The sequence below is a fragment of the Hyaena hyaena genome, unplaced genomic scaffold (genome assembly GCF_003009895.1).
Source record: "Hyaena hyaena isolate Hyena2069 unplaced genomic scaffold, ASM300989v1 scaffold_112, whole genome shotgun sequence".
In the NCBI taxonomy this organism is placed as follows: Eukaryota; Metazoa; Chordata; class Mammalia; order Carnivora; family Hyaenidae; genus Hyaena; species Hyaena hyaena.
This window is the reverse complement of record NW_024080744.1, coordinates 3,494,527-3,505,937: the sequence shown is the minus strand read 5'-3', so window position 1 is coordinate 3,505,937 and position 11,411 is coordinate 3,494,527. Positions and strand designations below refer to the sequence as shown.

The following is an 11,411-nucleotide window of genomic DNA, read 5'->3' as shown; positions in this document are numbered from 1 at the left end:
ACATCTTCTTGATCCATTCATCCGTTGATGGACACTTAGGCTCTTTCCATGTTTTGGCTATTGTGGAGAGTGCTGCTATGAACATTGGGGTACATGTGCCCCTATGCATCAGCACTCCTATATCCCTTGGGTAAATTCCTAGCAGTGCTATTGCTGGGTCATAGGGGAGTTCTATTGTTAGTTTCCTGAGGAACCTCCACACTGTTTTCCAGAGGGGCTGTACCAGTTTACATTCCCACCAACAGTGTAGGAGGGAGCCCATTTCTCCACATCCTCGCCAGCATCTAGAGTCTCCTGATTTGTTCATTTTAGCCCCTCTGACTGGCGTGAGGTGGTATCTCAGTGTGGTTTTGATTTGTATTTCCCTGATGAGGAGGGATGCTGAGCATCGTTTCATGTGTCTGTTGGCCATCTGGATGTCCTCTTTGGAGAAGTGTCTGTTCATATCTTCTGCGCATTTCTTCACTGGGTTGTTTGTTTTTCAGGTGTGGAGTTTGGTGAGTTCCTTATAGATTTTGGATCTTAACCCTTTATCTGATGTGTCATTTGCAACTATCTTTTCCCATTCCATTGGTTGCCTGTTAGTTTTGTGGGTTGTTTCCTTTGCTGTGCAGAAGCTTTTAATCTTGATGAGGAGAAAGCAGGAAACAACCTCCTTGACCTCCACCACAGCAACTTCTTACTTGACACATCCCCAAAAGCAAGGGAATCAAGAGCAAAAATAAGTGTACTTTTTAATCCTATCATCTACATCCCCCATTCTCCCATTCACCTCATTTCTGGTAGCCATCACTCTGTTCTCTATAGTTAAGAGTGTGTTCTCGGTTTGCCTCTCTCTTTTTAACCCCTTTGCTTATTTCTTCTATTTCACATATGAGTGAAATTGTATGGTATTTGTCTTTCTCTGGCTTATTTCACTTAGCATAATACTCTCTAGCACCACATGTCGTTGCAAATGACAACGTAAGCAAGTGTTGCAATGTAAGTGTTGTTGCAAGTGACGAGTAAGATTTCACTCTTTTTATGACTGAATAATATTTCGTGTATATTCCTTATCCATTCATCAATACGCGAACACTTGGACTATTTCCATAATTTGGCTATTGTAGAAAATGGTGCTATAAACATCAGGGTGCATGTATTCCTTTGTATTTGGGGAATAAATACCCAGTAGTGCTATTGATGGGTTGTAGGGTAGTTCTACTTTTAATTTTTTTGAGGAAACTCCCTACTGTTTTCCAGAGTGGCTGCACCAGTTTGCATTCCCTCCAACAGTGCAAGAGGCTTCCCCTTTCTCCACATCCTTACCAACACTTGTTGTTTCTTCTGTTATTTATTTTAACCATTCTGAGAGTTCTGAGGTGATACCTCGTTGTAGTTTTGATTTGCATTTCCCCCTGATGATAAGTGATGTTGAGCATCTTTTCATGCGTCTCTTGGGCATTTTGTATCTTCTTTGTAGAAATATCTGTCCTTGTCTTCTGTTCATTTTTTACTGGATTATTTGTTTTTTGGTGGGGTGAGAGGGTATTGAGTTGTATCAGTTCTTTATATATTTTGGACACTAACCTTTTACCATATATGTCATTTGCAAATATCTTCTCCCATTCATTAGGTGGCCATTCAGAATTGTAATTGTTTCCTTTACTGTCCAGAAAATTTTATTTTGACATAGTTTCAGTAGTTTATTTTTACTTTTATTTCCCTTGCTTCAGGGTACCTATCTAGAAAAAAGCTGCTATAGCCTATGTTAGAGAGATTCCTGTCTATCCTCTCTTGAAGGATTTTTGTGGTTTCAGGTCTCACATTTACGTCTTTAATCCCTTTTGAGTTTAATTTTGTGCATGGTAAAATAAAGTGATCCAGTTTCATTCCTTTTGCATATTGCTGTCCAGTTTTCCCAGCACCATTTGTTGAAAAGACTTTCTTTTTCCCATTGTATATTGATTCCTCCTTTGTCAAAGATTAATTGACCATATGATTATGGGTTCATTTCTGGATTTTTCTGTTCTATTCCCTTGACCTATGTGTCTATTTCTATGCCAGTGCCATACTGTATTAATTACTAACGCTTCGTAATATAACTTGAAATCTGGAATTGTGATACTTCCAGTTTTGTGTTTCTTTTTCAAGATTGCTTCAGCTATTTAGCTTTTATGCTTCCATAAAAGTTTTAGGATTGTTTAGGAATACATTGTTTTAATCTGATAAGTTAAAATGGGAAGTTATTTTAAGGTTTTAAGTAGAACTAATCCTGTGGGCCTAGCACAATATTTCTTGAACCATGATGATTCTATGCTTTAAAAGGAGGGGCGAAACCTAGAAAACCGAAGATTTTTTTTTTAATGAAAAAATAATCTATGGTAAAATGCCACCTTTCCCCATATTCTTCATCAGTAAACTAGCTGACTATAGTATTTTCCTGAAGATGGATTTTTTGCAGTATTTCCTATATCTACTCTCCTTTTTCCATCCTTCTTCCATCTCTCACACTTCAAACCTCCCTCTTTCCTTATATTCTTGGATCACTGATATCCAAATAAGATCTGGATGGTCAAGTGACCATAGAGGACACAATATTAGTGTTATCCTTTTTTCTTCTTTTTGTCTTTGGAAGACACTTGCTTTTGTTAATTCATTCAAAATACTTTCTAATATCTATTACATGCCAGCCATTATTTTGAATAACGACAAAGATTTTATTGTACAAAATTAAGAGCCACTCAACAACTACTATGTTGAGCGAAATCTCTAATATACCTAATATCACATACCTAATATCACATCCTCCTATTAAGGACCCTTCAATTCCTTTTGTCATGCCATTGGGGCCAAGTCTCTGATTCATATTATTAATAATGTATTCTGTTAGTGATCACTTTTAAGGTACCACACATTCTACATTCATTATTTCTTGTTATTCCCAAATCTTATGGAGCAAGATGATTCTTTCTTAGAAATAAGAGAACAACAACAACCAGAGAAAACAAATAGCTTTTCCAAAGATGCACAGCAAATCACTAGTGGCAGGCCTTTGATTTGAACCCATGTTTTTGCCATAGAGCTATATATCATTGCCATCTGATAGGATCAAAGGTGTGATAGAAGCATTAAATTTAGGTTCTATGTAGTCCTTATTTTCTCCACAGTGCCTCAAACTCTTTGGAGGAAAGATATTAAATAAATCTAACTAGTGATGATTGAATAGTGAACCTCTAAAGAACAATGAGAATTTGAGGGCAAGGAAAGGGAAGAGAAGAAAATACAGTGCATGTTATAATGACCATTGATGCTGATTTACCTAGTTTGGGCATTTTGTAAGGAAGTAAATAAAAATGTTTCACATTTTCTGCTAATTGTTATAAATCATTTATTATTTTGTTATGGATATGTTAAGAGTTTGGAAGGAGTGGCTTTAATAGCACAAAAGAGTCATGTCAATCTACTGTCATGGAAAATGAATCAGATTCAGCTATTTCTATTTCTATTCTTGGATCCATTGGTTAGGAAGAGAAATTCATTGAAGATCACATATTTGACAGTTTTTCTACTGGTAGAATGGTTTAGTTATATTTAACCTATTTCACAGAGAAGCCATGAAGATTAATTAATACTTAGGAAGCACTGTTGTCACTGAGAGTTTAAAAACAATAATACCATTAATGAGCCAGATTCAAGTCTCATGTAACTCTATCAGCATGTTATCAAGATGAATTGTGATCTGTTGGTAAGAGATTCATGCTAAAGATCTTATACTTTGGAAAGATGGTAATTATAAGTTACTAATGATTGTTTCTATTATTTTATAATTACTAATTGCTGGAGTATGACAGTGCTATATAAGAAACTAGAGAGAAAAGACAACTTCTGGGGGTAGAAAAGGCAGTCTAGAATTTTAAATTTCATTGGGATTGGTTAGGTTCTTTGCTCTATAGAACCTGTACTTTGGGTGAACAAGGCTATTGCACTGATGACATTACTTGTCTCTGTTACAAGTCAGTAAAGGATCTTCCCCAAAGTCATTGCTGGAATGATAGTGAAACCTCTGTTATTAACTGTATGTGCACAGTCTTACTGGTCTAGCTTCTAAGGTGAGTGAGGACACAAAGCATAGGAATAAGGTAGGTCAAATGTTATCTTTAGCATCTTATAGGTGGTACTAAGTGATTAGGGCAGGCATCCGTAGTCAAAGGTAGTAGAGAGTCACACTAAGAGAGTAGCTATATTGTTTTATTGGTACTTCTCCAAAATCAGGATTTTCCTTTTATCTTCCTCATAGATAAAATTTAAGAAACATCTATTCTGCCAAAAATGTATTTAGTTATTTATTTCAACAAATAGTCATGCAACAGGTATGATTGGAAATAGCAGATGTGTATAGACATGGGGTTTTTCTTTTCCTACACATATTCATCTTTTGTCTGTCCAGAGCCAATAATATATTCTATCCCATTCTAAGGGAGTCAGTCTCATTCAATCACTTCTAAAATGTAGTCTTTCTTTATTAACTATTAAATCAATTTCACCAGCTTCCTTCCCTTTCCCATGGGATTATCTTCTCTCCCTGGTCTGGCTTCAACTTTCACACAGCTCAGACATACCCTATATCCAAAGAGGTCAGTAGGCAGGTGAGGAAAGTTTTTTTTTTTTTCAAAGTTTGGTGCAGGTTGGTACAGCTGCTGATTACATGGCTAATTCAGCTTCAGATAATCTCTGTTGGCTTGAGCAGGGCCAGATAGGTTCATTTATGTAACACATTATGTGACCAAAAGATACATATGTGAGTTCCCCATGCTGCCTTTTGGTGTAGATGCTTCTTTAAATGTACACCAACCACCTTCACCACATAATTTGGCCCAACCTAGAGCCATTCTCTGAGATTCCCTTTCCCTGCCAGAATGCTGGCTTGTAAACCAAGTCACCTTCTGGGTCTTAGTCAAGAAATCCCCTTTACTCCACTAAAGACTGGAAATAGTTTTAACCCTCTCTACAACTTGCTATATTATTTTTTCTATTTCCCTTCTCCCTTTATGCTCGAGAATCCCAAGATCTTCAGGATCAACAACGGAGATGAATGGCTTATTCATCTATTCATTTAGTCATCACACAAATATTGGATATATACATTCTAAAGACTATTCTAGGGAGTGCTAGAATATACCTATTCCTAAGAAAGGATCTGACTTTAGCAATTTGTAATTCAGGGTGAATATTGGGTTGTATTTTTCTACTCTTCAATAGAATATTCTCAATTAAAACTTAAGCTCTAATGGTAGAATAGAAGGCTGACTCTAATTAAAACCATGATGGAGGAGAAAACAGACAAGGGAGCAGTTTGGAAATAGAAGTCCTTACCACTGAAACTGGCAAGACTAGCTAGTTGTTTACCAAACTATTTTTTCCCCTCATATATGCAACTAGAATACATTTCCAACCTCCCTTACAATTAGGTGAGGCTTGTGACTGAATAATGGCCAATAGAATGTGGTCAGAAATGATGTATGCCATTTCCAGGCCTGGCCTATAAAACCCTACATGCAGAACTTTCTTTCCTAGTGACTGACTGACTGGATAGCACCATGGGAACTGAAGAAGCCAAAGACAAAAGAAGCTTGGATTCCCTGAATAACCTTGTGGAGGGTCATCCACCGAATACCCACATGAGCAAGAAGCAAAATTCTTTTGCTTTAGATCACTGAGATTTGGAGGCTTTTGTGTTGGGTGTTTCTGTTGTCATATCAGGAGCTTTTTTCTAATACACTACCTTACCTCATAACAGGTAGGCAGCTTCTTAGTCCACCTGTAATGCACACGATAAATTCATGTGAACTCAGTGACTGAATAAACACTCCTTCAAGCGCAATCAACCCCACCCTCAGAAACACTCAGAGATTGTACACATTCTTTTTGATCTCACACTCACTCATCCTTCCCTGGACAACTACAGGTGAATGCTGTTCAACACACGTTTGTACCCACCCACAGAAAGACCACGTTTCAGGAGACATGGGCCCCGTGGTAGATAGAACACAATTATATAGTTTTCATTGCAGCAAGAGAAATTTAGGTTATAAGTAAGAATTTCTAAATTATAGAGGTCATCTAAATAAATAATCAACAGATGAAGGTCATAAAATCTATACCTTGAAGATCTTGGATGAGGAGTTTACCTATCAAAATTTTGCTGGATAAATAGTTATTGTCATTAAAACTTGGAGACTAACACATTTAACTATCCCAGCAGGGGCTGGCAGACAAACCCCCAGTTCAGAAACTCTGCCCAACTCCAGGTCACCTTCATCAACCCTAGAGAGTATTGAGTTCATTACTCCTTGATCATGTGACAGTGCAATGAGCCCAGCAATAGCTGGCAGCGGTGGAGGTAATGAGTGGGAAGAGTTTTCACAATAAAGACCCCCAGGCAGTGTATGCTGCTCTCACTAGCCCCCAAGTCACAGTGCCCCAGTCAGGGATTCCCACATGAAAATCAGATGGAAAGAGAAAAGCTATAAAAATAAATCCATTTTGAAATGCAAATAGGTATAAATATTTTTAATCTTTTTATTGAATAGACCAACTAAATTAGTGATTCACTGTGAGAAAAACCCACCTTACCATCAGTGGCAGGCACTAGAACTATATTGCCCTTTATGACTTTTACAAGACTGATGAAGGAAGGTTAAAATTCAAATCTGCCTTTTGGGACAACCAGGCTTATACATCCTCAGGAACTTACATGCATCTCTTGCTATTTGGGGAATATGGTAAGACTCGCCCAAATCTTAAAGCCATATTATAATAGAGCTGTACTGTATTATGTTTTATGGAGAAAAAATTACTGAATTTTTAGCAGTATAGCTATCCATTTTTCTTATTTAAGGAAAAATCCAGTTTGATTCATGCAGAGTAGTCAGGGCATATAAAACAAATAATAATTCATCAGCCCCAGAATTATTATGTTTTCATTTATAAAGATTTTGCTTGAGATTTTTATTCATATATTCCAGTGAAATAATGCAATTTTGTATAGTTCTTATTCTTGCATGGTTGTATTTTAATAATAATAAAGTAATAAAATAAGCATATCCTGTCTCCTCTTGATGAAAATATCAAGATTTATTTGCTAAATAAACAAATATCCAGTAATGGATCTGTGCTTAGTAATGTTTAATAGAAAAGTTTTCTGGATCAGATATCAATTACTTTAACACTTAGGTGGATAGAGCCATATTTTGTCTTTCCATTGCAATTTAGCTCCCAAGAGTAAATATGTATGTTCAGATGAATAACATATTGTTTTAAAATAGACCTTTAAGAATTGCTTTTTACTAAAATTTATAATCCTGTTCTTGTTCAGTCATCATCTACCAGTAAGGATAATACATTCTTATGCTTTCTAAAACATGAAATAAAAAATTCTTCATTTTATTCTTTCTCCTTTAAAATATTGTAATTGTAAAATGATCATGAGTTTTCAAGATCAGACTCTTTCCCTCTTTGTGATCCACTTTCTCAAACGGAAAAAGTTATAGAATTAAAGAGCCTATATCCCCAATATTATTATGAAAGTGTTATGGCTGGGTTGGTTATAAAGATGATAAATCATCTTGTATTTGTACCACAGAATTCTTGTTAGAAACAGAGAATCATTCCAAAAGTATAAAACTCCCCATATACAGAGCTAAAGTCTCTGTTCTTAAAATATGAAAATGTTGGTCTTCCCAATGGGAAGTGTGGTTTTCTGGCATTGTTCTATCTTCTCAACAAACAGGTCACTTGTCCTTTACAGTAGCAGGTTACAGCACTGTTTGCTTCTGGTCTCCATCATCTACTCTTACCTTTCATAATTGCATTTTTCCTGGACTTCTCTGGAACTATAATACCTCCTCCTTAATATATTTTCTTATGGGATCTGACTGAAGACAGATAGAATGGCATGTAAAGAAATACCATTTGATAATCCAAAAATAAGTGTAAGTAATGTAAATATTTACTTCAGCCTCTCAAGAAAAACCAATGGGTTAGGACAAGATGGAGCTCTCAGAATGGGATACATGGCAGGCAGCAGGTATTAAAGGTACTATATCCATAATGCTCAGCAAAACCTTGTAATACACACACACACACACACACACACACGTGTGCACACACGCGCATGTGCGCACACACACACACTTATGTGACAGCTTCTCTCCCAATCCGTTTCCTACTCTAAGCTCTCCAAATACTCTCCTCAAATTTATTCCCTTATAAAAAGATAGATAGTTCCTTTCCTGTATTAATCTAAAGGAATATTGTGAGTAAGATAACTGATCCTGCTTAATTCTAACAAATATATAAAAATTTATAAAACATACTTTGTGTATTAATCTCACATACAGCTTTATCATCCATCTCTTACTTTTCCTTTTGATCTCTTTTCCTCAAGCATTCTTTTACACTCTTTCTTATGTTGTACGTATTCATGTAAGGCAAGTCATTATACTTCTACCTTGGGATATAAACATACAAATACATAGATTACCAAACTAGATAATAAGGAAATCTGAAGTTTTCAGATTATATAAGACCTTTGTTATGCATTCTTAATTAACTATCCAAAAGTCACTTTCTGTAGGGTGTAGAATCTAACCAAAATTGAAAAAGTAATAATTATGATGAAGATCAAGAAAAATTATGCTAATATTCATTTAAGTTTAATTATTGGTAATAATGTCACAATAATATTATCATAATAATGGCATTGCCAAGATGTATTCAATTTTACTACCTTTGTAGTAGCTGTAAAAATTAATTCCTACCCCTCAAACTGTTGTGTCTTAAATAAGGAAAATATTCTTCCCAAATAGTTAACTTGAAGAATTTATGACTGTCTTGAATCTCGGCTATAATATTTTAAGGATTCCATAGTATTTAGAAATGTACAAACTACTAGCTAAATCCCTATTTCAGAAATCATCGTTGCTTTCAGGTGGTAGGAATCAAAGCTCAAACTGACTTCATTATATTTAAATTTTAAAGGAGGAGCGGGAGGCATGGAACAATTGATTTGTATTATTGAAAGACCCACAGGTGGTACCGCCTTTGAATACAGCTTAATCCAACAGCTCACTCACTGCTTTATCTTTTGCAGTCAGCTTTATTCTCAAATTCTACCTGATATCCCACTTCTTATACCATGCTCTCAAATGCCAGGATCTTGAGTAATAGCAAAATACTCAAATGTCATTACAGATCCCAAATCACACTCTTCCACACAATTCCTGAGACTCGCTCTTTCTCATTAGCCCAAATTGCTCTTATGCTTATGATTGAACCAAAACTGATCTCAGGGTAATGCTGTGGATTGACTGGTCTGTGTCAGGTAGGTCTCACTTTTAGAGCAAGTAGAGATTGAGAGAATTCTCCAAGGAGGAAAAAAAGAGGAGGAGGAAATGCATATTAGGTAGTCAACCAACCAATGTCCATTCCAATTCTCATATAGGGCAAAAATAGTTGCTTGTGGGAATTATAACAACATTGTGGTATTTCACTGATCCTGGGTCTAGTGTATATTGAAAGGATAGCAGTATCTTTAATATTTGTATTGTCTCAAATCTACTTTGGTGGTGATGGAATTAAGGAACTTTCCCGGAATAAATACAATACAGCAGGTTAAACATTAAACTTTGGAATCAACATGAATTTCAAGTGAAATCGAAGTGAACTATACATAAAAATCCTGTGTGGAATTATTTATTTCTCGAAGTTTTTACATGGGTTATGAGAAGAAACTTAAAAATACAAAGGTTGGTTTTGGAGACGTAGACCAGAAGCCTGAGGTGAAAATTAAGAATCTTAGGAATGGAAACCAGTCTTTCCCACTTATATCTAGAACTCTGAAATTATAATGAAGGTCAATGGGAAAATGTAATTTTTTATACAAAGATTTATTATATATGTAACTTTCTCACACATGAAGTGCAAAAATCACAATATGCTATGTTTTTAAAAGTAGAAGCTGTTTTATTATTTATGGGGGGCAATAATGATAACTTAGCTGTAAAGTTGCTGTCTTTTGCTATTTTCTTGCTGATGTGAATTTGTGGATAACTTCCAAGATAGAAGAACTGGCATTAAAAGGAGTACAAGATAAAACTCAGAAAATGGTTGGAAAGGAGCTAATGACAAAGTGTTGGCATTACGAAGGCACTGTAGAAGTTAAACTCTGAAACTGATCAGTAAAAAGAAGTCGTATAAAACTGACACGGTCCCATCTCATACTGCGCAATTGGGACCTTTAGAAATGAGATTTCACTCTAACCCAAAATGTCAGAACATTTTTTTATGGACAAAGGGCAGAGAAATGACATAGACACCAGAATAGAGAAGGAAATGAAACTTAGAGAAAGGTGGTGATAGAACACTAACAGATTTGTGTATTTCTCAAAGAGTTTTTAAACTTCTTAAGCTTTTTCTTTTTAAAAAAATTTTCTGCTTTGAAAAGTCCACTCACAGTCTGTTGGCTGTGATTCTGATGAGGTGTCCTACAGAAAACACTGATGATAATGGTTGCATCTACGTTTTGTACTTTGCTTCCAGAGAGCTTAAATTTTATTTTATCCATATTTAGCTTCATAACAGATAAAGCAGTCCCTCATATATATAGATGAGTCTGCTGATCTACAATCAGTTCTTCATGTTTGCTTTTCTGGTGGTGCTGACAGTTTCACTATGTCAGACTCTGTTAAACCAGTCCTCTTCTGTGGCTATGAGTTCATATTTCTCAGAGAACAAGCTGAGGCCAGGGTATGACCTGAATATGAAACGAATTTTTCCATTCAGGCAAAGCTGCTTTGTTCATTTGAGCATCTACTCCATTGGATTATTTGATGCTGGTTATCTTACTTCATTCACCCTTCGTACATTGAACAGAAACCACTTAAGCTTTAGGTAAAGAATTAAGGCTGTGACAAAGAAATAAATCATATCTCAGAAGCTCTGAACATTTTATTCGTTCTTTTTGAAGTTATTTTTTTGAAGAAGATTTTTTTGTGAAGTTCTCTTCTTTACCCTTAAAAATTCAGGATTTGGAAAAGTTTGTTTTTAGATTCAAATATTGATGGACACTCACTAGATGCTTGGGGCATGAACATAACTTGAAGATGTCATTCTCAAGGGGATTAAAACTTGTTAGAGAGATAAGACATACCCCCATGAAACCTTAGGAGATTCACTCTAGAGTGAATAGTATAGATTTCTTTAAGAGTTTGAAGGGGGATACTGAAATATTCAGGAAACCCTTCATGGACAGAGTGGGACTTAAATTAGGTACATCTGGAAGGATGGTCATCGACTGAATAAAGGAAAAAGGAGAATATGTAACTGTTTCTTGGTGGAAAGAACTTTTCTGAACAAAGAAAAGTTCAGAA

The 11,411-nt window shown here is 35.7% G+C and overlaps 1 protein-coding gene across 1 annotated transcript in view; it reads left to right on the top strand.

Annotated features, from left to right (window-relative positions):
• Positions 1 to 11,411, top strand: part of SPATA16 (spermatogenesis associated 16) — a 208,960-nt gene that overhangs the window by 152,753 nt on the left and 44,796 nt on the right. The window contains exon 8 of the mRNA XM_039236522.1: positions 10,624 to 10,788. Within this exon, the coding sequence (XP_039092453.1) occupies positions 10,624 to 10,788 (165 nt within the window). The remainder of the gene's footprint in view (positions 1 to 10,623; positions 10,789 to 11,411) is intronic.